Here is a 16,432-nt window from a genome sequence, read left to right on the forward strand (position 1 = left end):
TACTCTTCTCATTGATTAGTTAGCTTAATTTGCTAGTTATTAACCGTATTAGTCATGATTGAAAAAAGACTGGCATGTTCACATTTATTGATCTGAATTGAACTGAACTGAACTGAACTGATTGGAGCTGAACTGAATTGAACGGAATATTTTATGAGAGATGGAAATTAGGAGTTGTTGAAGTGAACTGAACTGAAATGAACAAAATTGAAATTAAGCTAAAGTAAACAGACCCTAAACCACAAATATACAAATAAAAAGACAAAAAGTTAAGAGTGTATCAATTGGAAAAATCAATTCCACAATTATGCCAATAGGAATTTCCCTAACTTTTTATCCTTCAAAAAAAAAAATTTCCCTAACTTTTTAACGTCCCATAGTCTCCCATGACACCAGCGCTGAGTTGCTGACTAGTATTGCACTTTGCACCTGTATTTTTTTATCTTTGGATTTGGATCCACAGATACGTAGTAAAAATATTAATCTGGACAACGGCCCAATGAACCAACCCTCCCCAAGCCCACTTTTACAAGCCCAACAAAAAACCTTTAACAATCATAAAATCCAACGTCTGACGTGTACTATCCAACGGCTGTGATGAATTCATAAACCTCAAAAATTTCATAATTCTTCTGAAAAAGTGCAGTGGGACCCACTTTAGAGTCAGGTGATTCCAGCGTCAGGTAGTAGTAGATTAATTTGCCTTTTTATTTCTTCACGAATTTCCCTATTGGTTAAAAACTCCAAAACGTACAAAATATCTCTAATGACGCCACGTCATGGCTGGCCCCACTAAATTACCCCCCTTTAAATACTGTACGTATTATGTAACACTCCTCAGATACAAACTCAAATCATAAAATTTGATAATTTTCCTACAAAATCAAATTTTACATACAACTTTTTCATTTTCATTACATTATTATTTGGTATAATAAAAATCTATATTATTGGTTTCAAGTTTAATTTTATGTTGTTTTCATTTGTAAATGTTATGAGCAACATATACATAATATACTACTACGTACGAGTACTAATTAATTACTGTTTTTGGTTGTTTGAGGTACTAGGACATCAATGGAGACCGTGACAACGTCTCATTTTATTTCGGGTATTACCAGTGGTACTATGACGGGTTCAGATCCTAAGCTTACATTGATAAACAATGGCTTGAAGAACAACCAAATGATCGCGACTCATAATGGACTAAGATCATTGAAGAACAATGTAGATATGATAAAGTTGAGGAGTACCGCGAAAAATCCTACTGAGGAGCTTAGAAAAGAAAACTCCCCTACAATAAGATGTGGGATGAATTTGGTATTTGTTGGAGCAGAAGTTGCCCCTTGGAGTAAAACCGGCGGTCTAGGGGACGTTCTTGGAAATCTCCCCCCTGCCTTGGCGGTAAGTCTTTGTTCTCTTCACCTTATTAAATATATATATGTATGTAAATTATTTGAAACTTATCTCAACTTTATTACCTTGACCGAATGTGTTACGCGTCTTTTAGGCTAGGGGACACCGTGTAATGACAGTCTCTCCTAGGTATGATCAGTACAGAGATGGATGGGATACTAGTGTAACAGCTGAGGTACATGCATGCTCTATAATATAATTAGCTACATCATACTTTATTAGGATGATTATTTGGTGTTATTGAGCATGTTTCAAACTTTCAAAATATAAATTGCAGCTGAAAGTTGGAGATAGAACTGAGACAGTGCGTTTCTTCCATACCTACAAGCGAGGGGTTGATCGTGTTTTCGTGGATCATCCTGTTTTCCTTGCAAAGGTATCAATACATTTCCATAGCTCAACCATAGTTTTTACTTGTGTGTAATTAGTTGTTGAATTAAAGCCTTGAATTCTTAATTTAATATGGTTGTGTATGTACTAAAACCATGTTAGGTGTGGGGGGTAACTGGATCCAAACTCTACGGTCCAGAGGCTGGAGAGGACTATGAAGACAATCAACTTCGATTTAGCGTGCTTTGCCAGGTAATTTTATCATTAGTAGCCTAATCACTTTGTAATGAGAAAGAAAACATGACACCTGCGCGTTACAGGCAGCTTTGGAGGCACCAAGAATTCTGAATCTAAACAATAATCCACTCTACTCTGGACCATATGGTAAAATTCTTCTCATTCTGGCCAACTGTTAAACGTTTTCGTGAAATATTTAGTTATTTCAGTAGAATGAACACCTGAAAAAAGTGCTCATTATGTACTTGATGCAGGTGAAGATGTTGTTTTCATCGCGAATGATTGGCATAGTGCTCTTCTCCCAGCCTACCTGAAGAGTATGTACAAACCCAGGGGAATCTACAGAAATGCTAAGGTAAGTCTTTTTACCTAGGGATGTTTTCTTGGTTGTACTTTGTAATGTTTTCTTGAACGAATTTTCATATGTTTGAGGGGTTCAGGTTGCTTTCTGCATTCACAATATGGTATATCAAGGAAGATTTGCATTGCAAGACTACTCGCGTCTTCATCTGCCTGAGGAATTGAAGCCAGCTTTTGACTTTTTTGATGGGTAAACAATCTTACCTACTAAATATCGCATTGCACGGACTAATTACTAATTTACTAGTCCAAAATTAATGTTATGTGCATGATACAGGCACAACAAACCTGTAAAGGGAAGGAAAATTAACTGGATGAAGGCAGGTATTTTAGAATCAGACCGTGTAGTAACCGTGAGCCCTTTCTATGCACAAGAGGTTGTATCGAGTGTTGAGAGAGGTGTGGAGCTTAATGATGTAGTTCAGAGGACTGGAATCACTGGCATAGTGAATGGTATGGATGTGCTCGAATGGAATCCAACTACTGATAAGTACATTGGATCTAATTATGATAGATCAACTGTAAGTAACATTTTTAACAGGATTTTTGCTTTTGTAGACCTTCATGAAATTTCCTAATGTGTATAGTTTTCGCTTCTTTCAGGTTGCATATGCAAAGCCTCTTATAAAGGAAGCTCTGCAAGCAGAAGTTGGTCTACCTGTGGACAGGAATATCCCATTGATTGGATTTATAGGCCGGCTTGAAGAGCAGAAAGGTTCTGACATTCTTGCAGAAGCAATTCCTCAATTCATTGGGCAAAATGTGCAGATTATTGTACTTGTAAGAACAATCCTTACCTCAAACACGCCTTTTATCTCTTCACCTAAAACCATTTTACTGAATCTTTTCATGGTTTTGTTTTTGGGGAGTAGGGGACTGGAAAGAAGGAAATGGAGAAGCAGATTCAAAAGTTGGAAGCTCTCTACCCTCAAAAGGCGAGAGGAGTGACCAAATTCAATGTTGCCTTAGCTCATATGATTGTAGCTGGTGCTGATTACATGCTGATACCTAGCAGATTTGAGCCATGTGGGCTTATCCAGCTCCATGCAATGCGTTATGGAACGGTTTGTGGCAGCTTTATGCAATGAGTTACTTTATTCTGGATGCCTTTTACATCAATGAACATCATACCTATTCTGATATTTCATTGATCAGGTGCCACTGGTGGCCTCGACTGGTGGACTTGTCGATACTGTACAAGAAGGTTACACCGGATTCCACATGGGCCGTTTCAGTGCAAATGTAACAATCACGAAATCAAAAAAATCATTACATTTCATTTTGTATACTAATTAGTCTAATGATCATTCCTGTACTCTGAAGAACTGACATTTTGGTTCATAATGGTATATCAGTGTAACGCGGTGGATCCAACTGATTTACAAGCTGTTGTAACAACAGTGAAGAGGGCAATAGAGACGTATGGAACTCCAGCCTCAAGAGAGATGATCCAAAACTGTATGGCACAAGATTTCTCTTGGAAGGTAGGCGGTCTATGTGATTCCATTTAAGTGACATAGTACACTTCACGTCAAGTTAATCTCATTTGTCATGGTGCTAATTAATTTTTTGTTCATGAGCAGGAGCCTGCAAAGAAATGGGAGAACCTGCTGCTGAGCCTAGGGGTTGCTGGCAGTAGACCAGGATTCGAAGGAAACGAGATTGCTCCTTTTGCTGTGGAGAACATTGCAAATCCTTGATTCATAGATGGTGGACCACATCAAAGAATGATCAGCACTTTTGTGGAATACTCATTTGGCTGATATTTTTTACTATATTTTGTCTCAGAATTCAATAACTCAGGCAATGTTGCCTTCCATATAGACTTCTTTGAATTGTATGACATTCATGCTTGGTTGATTGTTAATGTGTCATGAGTGCAATAATATAAATTTGAATAATATGTTATTAGTGTGTTCATACCATTTTCAGTACAACAAAACTTTACTTTTGGCTAGAACAGGCAAATGCAAATTTCCAAATGTTTCGATTTAAGAAATTCTCAAAGCAGTGGCTCAGCCCTCAAAACCTTTAATTGCTAGCAATCATAACACTTTATATGGACTATACTTATTAACTGCATCATCAAGGTCCTGACCAATAATATGTTTAAAGATTCACTGGATTTTTGATCTGGTGGAAACACGACAAAAGGTACTCGAATCTGTTAACTGCTCAATACTAGCAGTCTACTGTTAGATTAATTAGACAAAATGGTATTAGCTGCTCAACAAAATTGACCATTTCAAACCAGGACTTCTCTCTTATCCAATAATCAAGTCTACAATATCTAGAGCTTGCACATATTATTTCAACCTGCATAACTTATTAGACAGATATCATTCTACCTCCAATAAACACTTTCTGATAATTCGGCTTCTGTCTGCTGCATCATCTCTTCTGATTCAGAAACAGGCTACAGGTGAAGAATGGTGAGTACTTATATTTAACAGGAAAAGTCTTTAGTTTAAGATTCAATCCACGAGTAGAGAGGACTCTTGGGTACTTTAACCAAGTGCAGGTATACTTTTTCCCAGGTGAACACTAGAATCTGCTAAGACATATACTAGTACTTTGTGTGTGGCTATTATTTTTAAGTAGAGGAGTATCTGACTTTTGAGAAACAAATTTCAGTCTAATTGTACTTCCTAGGTTATTACGGCGATTAATTAGTATTTAGTAGGTATAGACTATGGATGGCGACTTTAAACCTACCGCCTTTAGAACTATTCTGAATTATTCCACATTGACCTGCTCATCAATTAATTTTAAAGATTTTTTGTTTTCATAACAATCAGGCATAAAACAATCGTTTCTATCAACAACAACTAGGATTTTAATTCAGCAGAGTATAACTGAGGTTATTGTAACAATTGTTGAAGAGACTTGTTAGGCTACCACATCTCCTCACAGGTCAAAAGTCCCCACAGTCCACTTAATCCGTTAATTAGTAAAGGCGCCCTTGAATATCTCAAGAACAATAGTTTTGGGTAGATTCCACAACCAATGGGTCTGAGAAAAGAAATCATCTTCCTATATTTTTGCTTCTGCTGCTGCATAATCTCTTCTTATTCAGAATCAGACACTCTGAAACAAGGTCATCAACTCAAGGATGGTGAGTACTTGGTTTCAGCAGGCAAAGTATTCACATTAGGATTCTTCAACCCACAAGAAGAGAGGGCAATCGGGTACTTTAATCCAGAAAATACACAAAACTGCTACATCGGCATCTGGTACACTTATGATAAAGATAAGAGGCCAGTATGGATTGCTAACCGAAACAATCCCATTTCTAGGAGTTATGGAGCACTTTCAATCAACAGCAATGGTGACTTCAAGATATTAGATAGAGGTTTGACACACATGTTGTTGAACGCCAATCAAGGAGCTTCCAGAAGAGTGGCAGTGCTTACAGATACCGGCAACTTTGTGTTACAAGAGCTGAATTCAGATGGCTCGGTAAGAGACAAAAAACTGTGGCAGAGCTTTGATTATCCAACTGACACACTTCTTCTTGGTATGAAACTGGGATATAGCTTCAAAACTGGGAAAAACTGGTCATTGACCTCATGGGTAAGTGATGAATTTCCTGCAGCAGGGCCTTTCACACTCGGTATAGACCCCAACGGAACCAGCCAGTTGATCTTGTGCATAAGAGAGTATATTCAATGGAGGAGTGGCATTTGGAACAATGGGAAATTCCCAAATCTCAAAGACTACCTTTTTAGGTTCGATTATGTCTCAAATGATGAAGAAAAATACTTCACCTTATCTGCAGAGAACGCCTGGGATATCGATTTCCCAATGTATCATATAGATAAGGAAGGTGCAATACTTCATTATGACACCTCGACATCAGACAGATTGGAATACAGCCAGTACTCGAGATCAGGATCAAACACACACAATTCTCTAACCACTGTTGTTGACTGCAAAAAGGCCACAATCTACAAATACTATCCTGGATGCGTAAAGCAGCAGCTTCCAGAATGCCGAAATGAAAGCTGGTTTGATAGTAGCCGGGGCTATGTGCTATCTGAAGGCACCAAGTACGAAAAAAGAAACCAAATTTTGGGTGTGGCTGATTGTGAGGTTAGGTGCTTGAGCAACTGTTCCTGTGTTGCTTATGCTTTCATCTACCCCAATCGAACTGGATGTGAGCTCTGGACTAACAATACTCAGTTACTAGAAAATGGACAGGCACACTCTTCTCGCAGGGAGTTTTACATTCAAAGACAACATTACAGTGGTAAAACTAACATTTTCTTAACCACTTCTTAAACTTTCAGTATTTAGAAAGTAGGGAGGAGATGAAATTCTACTGCAATATTTTTTTAGTCTCTTCAATTGTACATGTTTTCCTTCAGATGCTACAAAATTGTTGCTTAATTAGATTTGGTTTTGTTACAGAAGAAAAGAGGTCACTTTGGTGGTTGTGGCTTATAATAGCAACAGCTACCATTCTGCTGCTCCTGGCAGTATCATGGATAGGCTATCGCAGGAAAAGGGCACTGCTCAGTATAGCGCGATTTTTTCTCCTGATAGGTTATGTTGTATGACGAAATCTCACAGCTTATCTTCAACATTTATATGATCGCCTTCACAGAAGTCTCGAAACAGCTGGTAGTTTCTGAATCACAAACAACCCACTAAAACCTTACAGAACTATGTGCTCTACTGATGCAGCTTTGTTTTATTTCCATGCTACACAGGAGCAAGTCAAATAGAGGAGAAGATGTCACTTACAGAGATAGGTTCCAGTTGGACACTCCAAAAGATTTCGAAGGAAAAGAAAGCTCACCATTGGCAAGAACCATGGAATTCACGTGTTCAGCTTCGAAAACATAGTTCAAGCAACTGATAACTTTTCACCTTCAAATAGGCTTGGACAAGGAGGATATGGGGTAGTATACAAGGTACTTAAAATTCTGAATGCTCCGTTTATATTTTTCTTTTTCAAGTTGAAGCAGTTAAACATTTGCACTTAATATATCAGGGTACATTAGCAGATAATCAAGAGATAGCGATAAAGAGACTGTCAACAACTTCAAAGCAGGGCAGATTGGAGTTCATGAATGAGGTTAAGCTTGTTGCCAAACTACAACATAACAATCTTGTTAAGCTCATAGGATGCTGCATTGAGCAAGGAGAGAAGATATTGGTATATGAATACATGGAGAACAAGAGCTTGGATTATTTCCTATTTGGTTAGTGATTTTAAACAATAATAACTAAACACATTTCCAGTACTTCGTAATTGATTCATTACATTTGTATCTTGGTTCATGACAGATTCAGACATAAAATTGCTTCTTGACTGGAAGATGCGTTTCAACATAATCGAGGGGGTAGCTCAAGGACTCCTCTACCTTCACAAATATTCACGATTCAAGATAATTCATCGAGACTTAAAAACAGGAAATATATTACTCGATCAGGAGATGAATCCAAAAATTTCAGATTTCGGTATGGCTAGACTCTTTCAGCAGAATGAATCAGGAGCAAATACCAGCAGATTAGTTGGGACACTGTAAGTTAAATGAATACACCAATGCATGAATTCTCATCTCTTTGAGGAGAATAAGAACCATGAACGTTTCTTATTTTCTTCTCTTGGTGCAGTGGTTATATGTCACCAGAATATGCAATGGAGGGATATGTTTCAGTCAAGTCTGATGTTTTTAGCTTTGGGATATTAGTGTTAGAGATAATCAGCAGCAAGAAGAACAATGACTCTTACTGCTCAGACCGCCCACTCAACCTTATTGGTTATGTAAGTTCCCGACTAATCATGTGAAACTCAAGCTATTATACAGACTCAACAGATTTACTTACGTATTTTTATTTTTGTTCTTCAGGCATGGGAGCTGTGGACAGATAATAGAGGTTCAGAGCTGATTGACCAAACCTCGATTTTGGACAATCACAACCACAAAGAAGCCATGAAATGCATAAATGTTGGTCTCTTATGCGTGCAAGAGAACCCTGCTGACAGACCCACCATGTCGACTGTTGTAACTATGATCGCCAATGAGGGTTATCAACTCCCTAATCCTAACAAACTGGCATTTTTCATAGGCAAGGGTTTATCACAGGCAGAGCATCCCCAATATGATCCAGAGCAGGGTTCCTTGAACAGTGCATCAATTTCGGAGATGGGAGTTCGATAACCTTGCCATTCAACTTCTACTTTGTTGATTGTTCAAAATGCTTTAATCTAGATTGACCAACTATTTGTTGATAATTGCAAGGAACCTCTATCGACTTGAAAATTATGTAATAGTCAGATTAGTTACAAACTCACAATATTGCCATACTCGGTGAAATTTACCCCTCTGTTCTTGTTTAGGATATTGCAACTATTCAAAATTTGAGATATTCTTCTAAACAAATCCCATTATATAAGAGAGGGGGGGGGGGGGGGGGGGCATAATCATGTGAGATCTTATTTAATCCGTCTCATAACCAAAGATATACTGTAAATGGTTAAAGATGAGCATTGGAAAACATACATAATCAAAACAGTATATCAAAAGGAAACAAAGGGAACAGTTGTTATAATAGAGAGAAACAGTTTACACGCTCACATGCTCCCCTGGTCATAAAAAGAAACATTTCTCACAAGGACATAGAATTGTTGATAAACTTTGCTCGTCTCCCAATAATAAAATCTTTATAAATCCAGCAAACCAGATTAAAAACTAGAAGCAAAACACACTAAGCAACAATGTTCTTAAAATGGACTCAGCATAATCTTCAGACTAAAGAGCTACTAAAAGCACAATTAATGTCTCTAAAACTGCCTCACATGTCTATTTTTACAGAGTTCCAATAGCCATAAGGGGAACATTTTTTATGCTAGTGAAAAGTTCATGCAATGCTAAGTATTTGCCTGGAGACACATTAGAGGCATACTCGTTAAATTGCTGCTCACAGGGCAGAGAAACTGGTCTGACCCAAGTGCCTGACTGTAAGATAAGAATTAAAAAGAGAAACTCCATCAAATCGGGTCAAGTGAGGTCATATAAAAGCTCAAATATCAATGAACATGGAGCGATTCACATTTTGTAGAACTCATTAGGAATTTTCTAAATCCATGGCATACCTAGTACTACCGGGGTGAAATGGACCTTGGCCGTGACTTGGAGGGGGATCTTGATTTGGATCTAGACTTTGGCCTGCATGTTGGTGAAAATTTGAGAAATAATGCTCAACAAGATATAGGAAAACGGTGAGTCAAATCCTTGCATAATCAAGTGTACTCTGTATTACCTGGTTGATTTCACAGGAGATGCAGACCTTGATCTAGATGGTGATCTTGACACTGACCTTTCCAGTGATTTGCTGCAGAGAAATTCAAAAGCAAAATAAACAACCACAGGCAACCCAAGTCCCAGGGAAAGAAGGAAAATGTCATACATCCCGTCAGGGCTATGAATAAGAAGTGGGAGGTAGATAAAGTTAACAATACTAATAGTAATAATATACTTCGTACTTTTTTTTGTCAAAAAATAAATAAATAAATAATATACTTCGTACTTTGCAACATCAAACAGCACATAGTATTGCCATATATTCTCATCTTAATACCACTTTGTGCATAAAATTACAAAGCCTATATAGCCTTGAATACATAACAAAAACCCAAGAAAGAGTTGAAATTTTTTTATTCAAAGAAAAGGCTACCTTCTATTCTTTTTCGGGCTTCTACTCCTGCTGCGGCTCCTACTTGGGCTTCTGTCATACCTCTTCACCTGCAATGACACACAGCTATGTCTTAATACCAAGAATAAATAAATTTTTTTTTAAAAAAAAACTGACATCCCTCCCATGGAACATTGCTATTGTTGACAAAATATATTACTAGACTTTACAAGCTATAGGAAACTTAAGTGTGAAAAATCCAGATCCTTGAGTATTATATCCAAAGCACAAGCGATAGTTTTACTAAAAAAACAGGAAAGACGGCCATACTATTTTAATAGAGGAGCCTCAGTGATTAAGAAGGCTGTTGTCGACATACAAGTAGAGTACATAATTGGACAAATACAGAAAACAGCAAGATGCAGAAATAGATAGGTAAGGAAAACAAGAGATCAAAAGTTCAGTGTCATCCAGTTTCTGGATCTAGGAGAAAGTCACTCACCCGGATATAAGATTTTGCCCAAGGGTTTTTGAATTCAGTGTCATCCAGTTTCCGGATCTAATAAAAAAGCCATCATTAACAGCGTCAAAGCTACGTATGGAAAAGCAGTATATGAAAGAATTCTAGACTCAGGATCCAATCAATCCACTATAGAACTTACAGCATATTTCATGTCTTCAGAATTGGTATAGTCAACCAAGCCAAAGGTTCCTGTAAATAACTAACAATTGAGGAGACAGGAGGAAGCATAGCTTAAAAGAAATAAACAAGTAACAATCCAATAGTAGCACACGCATAATCTAGACAGATTCGAAAAGCCAGATTCATCAATTTCCTTCATTACAATATCCTATGACATCAGAAATTTCCTAGATTCAATGACTGGCAAAGCATTTCAACTCAATTAGATTTCTGCTTCAGCAAATTAAAAGACCTCAGAGGGTTCGAACGGAGATCTTAATACACTCTCGTGTGCATACAGGTCTATGCACAGAAATATTCCATTCTTTTAACAACAAGTCAATTTACAGTCCTCACTAATAGAAAGGGTATCATATCATCACATTAAGAAACAAAGTATAAATCAATTATCTGCTATTAAAATTAATGTGTTACAAAGGATCTGCAGAACAAAGCATGCAAAGTAGCATTTCCTTTTAAACCTCGGTGCCTAAGACCCACAAAAAAGGATATCATACATAACGCATCACTTTGTCCTTTTCTTAGCATAAACAGCAGCAATAATTCAGGAAATACCTTCACTGTCACGTGAAACTTCAGCAAAGCAAACGTCACCAGCTTTTCGCATGTGATCCTATGATTGAACCAAATGTTAAGATGGATACTTAGCTTGTGAGAAGTTTAATTTGACATAGCTTATCAGTATGACAAAGTCAGAAAAAAAAAAAAAAAAAAAAAAACCTTTAAATCCTGCCATGATGCAGATGATGGAAGCCCACGGACAATGACTGCATTTCAAGTGCAGATTTTCAATTACTTTTATTCAAAAGTGAAGACTTTATAAACAAGATTTCCCAAGGTAATTCTGAGATAAAGCGTAACACTTAGATTGACCCTGTTATGTTTGTGAATCCTGGCGTGACCCTGAGGCCAATATATTTATCAAATTGACCTTAATGATGATGGAATGGTGATATATTTTAGAATTAAAATTCAAAGAGAAAAAAAACCCAAAACTCACTTTCTCTCCTCTCCTTTTCCCAGCTCTCTCTCTCTCTTCTTCCTCCACTCTGCCTTCCTCACTCCCTAGCTCTCTCACACCAAAAAAAACACCAGCAGCAGTTTCCCCAAAACAATCCCACAAATTTTGACTCACCTACACACACACATCAAGTAGCAAATACGAAGAATTAAGACACTCCATAAAATTGCATCCATATTAACACTTTCAAACAGATAAAACAATACTTGACACCTTAACATCCATTTTTTTATCAAGGAGTCCAGTATTAAAAGGGAACTGATGTAAAAAAGTTACATTATGTAAAGCAGAATCTTTATCAGACATTAAAAACCTAAATTGCTAGGTTTAAGAAATTAAAGAGTAAAATTTTCCAGGATATCTAAAGCCTTGAAAGAGTTGAAGAAGGCATATTCTTTGCTAAAAGCAAGGGAACGAAGAAGACACGTAGAAAAGGGAAGAGGAGAGAAAACGGATGGAAGGGGAGGAGAGAAAGTGAGTGAAGATGAGAGTAGCTTTTGGGGCTTTTTTTTTTTTTTTTTTTTTTGTTTCTTTTGGAATTCTTTATTGGCAAAGGCATTACCCATCTTTCATCACAATTCATTTTGATATCATATTTTTTGCAAAAGGACAGAATCTATATGAGTATTATGTATACACTTAACCTCAGGGTAATCATGAAAAATATACGGTATAAACAGACCTCGATACTCAGTATGACGCGATGCACCATAGCGCCCTCCAGCACGGCGTTCACTAGCAGAGGATGATCCTGATCCTCGCCCACCATGTGCGAGTTCAACCTATATATGTCCAGCTATGTAAGAAATTGAATGTGTAACTTAAAACATGAAAGTAGGCGATCATATTATTACCCTTAGGCGACAGCCATCGAAGTTGTAGCCATCACGTCCCCTAATCGCATCATCAGCATCTCGGGAACTCTCAAACTATCAATTCAAAGCATAGAGCTCAAGGTTACAAGGACCAAGCATTAACGTAACCAGTTGGATTTTTATTTTTATTTTTTTTAGAAAAAAGGATCAAAGGGATCACCTCCACAAAGCAGAAACAAGGAGGTCGAGGTGGAACTTTTAATTCAACATCCAAAATACGACCATACTGCACCAAAGAAAACAAACAACTGTGATGCAAGCAGATATTTATTTGTTGCACTTCACTGACTGACATAGACCACTGCCCTTGACTGAAGTCAACATGCATGTACAGGATGAGGATACTGTGCAAATTTGTCAGAATAGAAACTGCAGAATTTGATGAAACGGATAAAGCAACATGATCAACAAAAACAGTCAGCAGAAATCTACTCTGCAAACTTCAAAGCTTGACCCAATCAACAGCAAAGAACCATAAAAAGGCCAAAACAAAAAAAAAAAAAAAAAAAAAAAAAACACAAAAACAAAAACAAAAAACAAAAAACTTCATACATGTATGAATAAGCAAGGCTAGCTATAGGATATAAACTTATAAATTACACATGACCTTGCAGTGAGCATAGAGAACATAGGGATATGATGCATGGGGCAAATGGAAATAAATTGTTCAGCTCCACATAGGGGACACAGGAAAAGAAGTTCAAAACCAAACCTTGTAGAACAGATCTTCAATCTCATGTTCTTTGATATCGGAAGGTAAGTTACCAACATAGATGGTGCGAGAGAAACGGCTACTCATTTGTATTGCTTCGTCACTCTACTCACAAATTCTCTGCAAACACAAATGAGGATATGTGAGTCAAAAAAAGTTAAAGTATAAGATTCACAAAACACGGTTAATCTAAGGAGCCCTTGATTTCATTTTCATGCAATTAATTTCACAATAGTTGAAGCAAGTCAAGGCTAAAACCATGAAGCAAACCAAGAGAGCAATCCTTGAGGTGAGCGATGCTCCATAAGCTCCATTGCTCATATGCTCCAAGAGGCTCCAAAGCTAATATATATTTGATATTTATTTGATCGCCAATGCTATCTCAAGTTTTTGCAGATGCATAGTTCTCCAAAGAAAAGGTCTCCCTTATTTTATAAAAAAATCCATTACTCCACCCAGTTCTCCCACTCCCCCTCTACATCCCTATGAATTCCAAAGCTCATATTTGTCCATGCGCTGGTCATCTACCATAAAGAAAGCATATAAGTCATGAGATGGAAAGCTTAGCACATTTCTAAGCATTTGCCTTACTGAGATTCTTTTTTCCAGCCATATCATGAAAAACCCCAGGAAATAAACAACAGAATGAGTCTTCAAAAGTAGTTGTTAACTAAAATAAGGTCTGGGCTCCAGAATAAAACATGATGCAAGAGCATTACAAATCTTTAATTCTGAAGCTTCACATGTAAAAACAAAAGAAGAGTGTCAGATTTACAGGAGCATTGGACAGGTTTTGCAATGACTAAGATCTACTGCATACTTCCTAACAATAACATCTTATCACCTTTTGTAAAAAGCAGACATAAGTCAAAAGCAGATGAAGACGCAAGTTAAAGCGACACTATCAAACAATTGAAGCCACAAAAAAAAAAGGATGCTGGTTGAAAAGGGGTCTGTTAACCAACTAAAGGTACCAAAATACTTTGTTATCATCACATAAGATTCTAATATTCATCAAAAAGCATGGAATCAATGAGTATTGTGCTACCAATTACCAGTACCTTTGAAGTTAATTAGTAATATACTGCTCAAGACTTATCCTCCATTAGTATATTAGTATATCCCTAAAATAAGCGCGCGGGCGGTGGGGGGGGGGGGGGGGAGGGTGTAAAAGAAACTTATAAGAATTTTCACATTAACATCAAAATGAATGTCATGAAACTAAGTGATCTATTTAAGCATACTCTTTCCTGTATCCACACCAGAAAACCCCTACGCCCCTTAATTAAAAGTTTGTGTGATTTTGAAGGAAGATAAATGGAGATTATTTTTATTTTATTTTTTTTTATCAAAAACTCTTAAAAATGCGACTACGTAGAAAAACAGCTCATGACAAGGAGAGAAACACCCAATGTAGCAAAGGGTCCCTAAGAAAAAAAAAATCTGCTGGGTCACAAGAGACATGAACGTCAGTGCAAAGTGCAAATGGAGAGGCCTAAGAAGTAAAACATGGAACATTGGTAAGAAGCAACTACATGGACTGGTGTTGTGCTCAACAATTACTCTTTGAATGGCACTCCATTTCATAAAGAACTTTGCCCATATTAATTAAAGTCCAAGCAATGGAATGTAAACTTATCCCTTTATTCATAAATTACACACATAGTCGCGTATACTATTTTGCAATGCCCACACAAGTGTCACCTTTCTAAACTACTATTGGACTACAATCTGTCTCCTACAATACCTTCACTATAGGTTGTGAAGACAAGAGAATGAGAATAACACGGCACAATGTCAAATCAAAGCAAAATAAACCCTTAATTTATAAGTTATAGGAATGATATAAGTGCATTACACCTAATCCTGAGCCATTGAAATATGAAAGCAAAATCAATATAGCAGGAAATGCAAAAGGATATCTAAGCTCATCAATGCTAATAAAAATTCAAAAAATAGCCTCTTGACTCTCATAGTAGGCTTAGACCTAATAACTCTTTCCTTCACAACTTCTCCCCCAACAATGCCGGAGTGGCGCCCCGCAACCCAAAAAGGTGGCAGTTCGAGTACGCCCGGGTTTCGGGCACAGCTGGGGTGGTTTAGGGCAGCTTAAACTCCACCTCTCCCCCAAAATAATTTCACAAACTAAAACCCTAATGCTTAATTTACAAATCCAAAATCCAATATAATTAACTACCCAAAAAGCAAATATAGTACATCAGATTATCAAAAGCAAAATTTTCTAAAAAAGTCACAATCTTGCAAGTTCTACCCAACTAAAGAGCTAAATCTGAAGCAAAATATACTCAAATAACTCTAAACAAAACGAAATTGAGAAAAAAAAAAGGGTACGAAAATGAAGGAAATACCAGAAAAGGGGGAAGCGGAGGTTGAATAAGGGAAGACAAAACCCTAAGTTTGAGCGTCGGAGTCAAAGGTTGACTGATTTCAGCAGCAGAAGTAATAGCGGAGGATGGTTGACATAGGAGAGAGACTCAGCAGTGCAGTAGTGTGGGATTCTTGAATCTTTTGACCCTTGCTTGCGATTAACGTGTAGTCCGTACCAAATTTGAGGGCTCAGACTTCGCTATTGCTCCGTAATTGTTAACTTATGATGACTTTAATGATAGAGCGTCTTCTTCTTACCGTTAAAAGGAAAAAGTATTGACCCTTAATCTAACTCGGATTGATTTATAAAAGGTTCTAATTTACTCCGTATTAGGGTAAAAATATCTAACACTTACAAACACAAACTTAAATGAAAAATTTAATCACATTCACATACTCCTAACTAAAAATAAATGCTATTAAATTTTTACTCATTTAGGAGTGTACATGTGTAATAGTTTGATGGTAATTTTGTACTTATACTAGATTTTTTTCGATTGGTAAGGAGAAAGACTCTATTGAATCAGAACCTCACACGGGTTAACCTAATCTGAGTTAGCGGACTAGTCGGAAAAGGTAGAAAAATCTTAAGAGTAATATTCCTTCGTAAGAGTAATATTCAAAATTTTGACATATAATAAATTTTAACTCAATATTCCTTAAATACGCATTTTTTTTTTTATCAAAATTCTCATTATACTGTCTATATCAGTACTATATCAATAAGGAATTCGGACAATTCTTTT

The 16,432-nt window shown here is 37.0% G+C and overlaps 2 protein-coding genes and 1 pseudogene across 5 annotated transcripts; 2 read left to right on the forward strand and 1 right to left on the reverse strand.

Annotated features, from left to right (window-relative positions):
• The first annotated feature begins 1,077 nt into the window (after positions 1–1,077).
• On the forward strand, positions 1,078–4,043 carry LOC145564270 (granule-bound starch synthase 1, chloroplastic/amyloplastic-like). Its single transcript, XM_081624594.1, has 13 exons — positions 1,078–1,404; positions 1,511–1,591; positions 1,694–1,792; positions 1,909–1,998; positions 2,067–2,130; positions 2,238–2,338; positions 2,424–2,533; positions 2,621–2,864; positions 2,947–3,123; positions 3,216–3,407; positions 3,499–3,585; positions 3,699–3,827; positions 3,927–4,043. Exons 1-13 carry the CDS (start codon positions 1,078–1,080, stop codon positions 4,041–4,043), a joined length of 1,818 nt encoding a protein of 605 aa, XP_081480720.1.
• Positions 4,044–5,123: 1,080 nt separating this feature from the next.
• LOC145564271 (G-type lectin S-receptor-like serine/threonine-protein kinase At1g67520) lies at positions 5,124–8,673 on the forward strand (annotated as a pseudogene). The gene is made up of 7 exons (XR_014094785.1): positions 5,124–6,592; positions 6,754–6,966; positions 7,056–7,259; positions 7,340–7,550; positions 7,636–7,873; positions 7,966–8,116; positions 8,202–8,673. The product of XR_014094785.1 is annotated as a G-type lectin S-receptor-like serine/threonine-protein kinase At1g67520 (transcript).
• A 199-nt stretch (positions 8,674–8,872) lies between these two features.
• Positions 8,873–15,884, reverse strand: LOC145562660 (serine/arginine-rich splicing factor SR34A-like). 3 transcript variants are annotated; one of them, XM_081623017.1, is made up of 14 exons: positions 15,668–15,884; positions 13,569–13,822; positions 13,299–13,418; positions 12,747–12,812; positions 12,566–12,640; positions 12,394–12,493; positions 11,411–11,457; positions 11,246–11,303; positions 10,650–10,699; positions 10,490–10,546; positions 10,030–10,097; positions 9,616–9,687; positions 9,449–9,521; positions 8,873–9,311 (listed from the first exon to the last, which is right to left on the reverse strand). In XM_081623017.1, the coding sequence occupies exons 3-13, from the start codon at positions 13,383–13,385 to the stop codon at positions 9,455–9,457; spliced, it is 747 nt and encodes a 248-aa protein (XP_081479143.1). In that variant the 5' UTR covers positions 13,386–13,418; positions 13,569–13,822; positions 15,668–15,884; the 3' UTR covers positions 8,873–9,311; positions 9,449–9,454. The 3 variants fall into 3 exon arrangements, with proteins under 3 accessions (XP_081479143.1, XP_081479141.1, XP_081479142.1); XM_081623015.1 differs by having other exon boundaries at positions 13,557–13,822; XM_081623016.1 differs by lacking the exon at positions 13,569–13,822.
• Between the last annotated feature and the right edge of the window lie 548 nt (positions 15,885–16,432).

This window comes from Chenopodium album, chromosome 10 (assembly GCF_948465745.1).
Source record: "Chenopodium album chromosome 10, dcCheAlbu1.1, whole genome shotgun sequence".
Lineage (NCBI taxonomy): Eukaryota > Viridiplantae > Streptophyta > Magnoliopsida > Caryophyllales > Amaranthaceae > Chenopodium > Chenopodium album.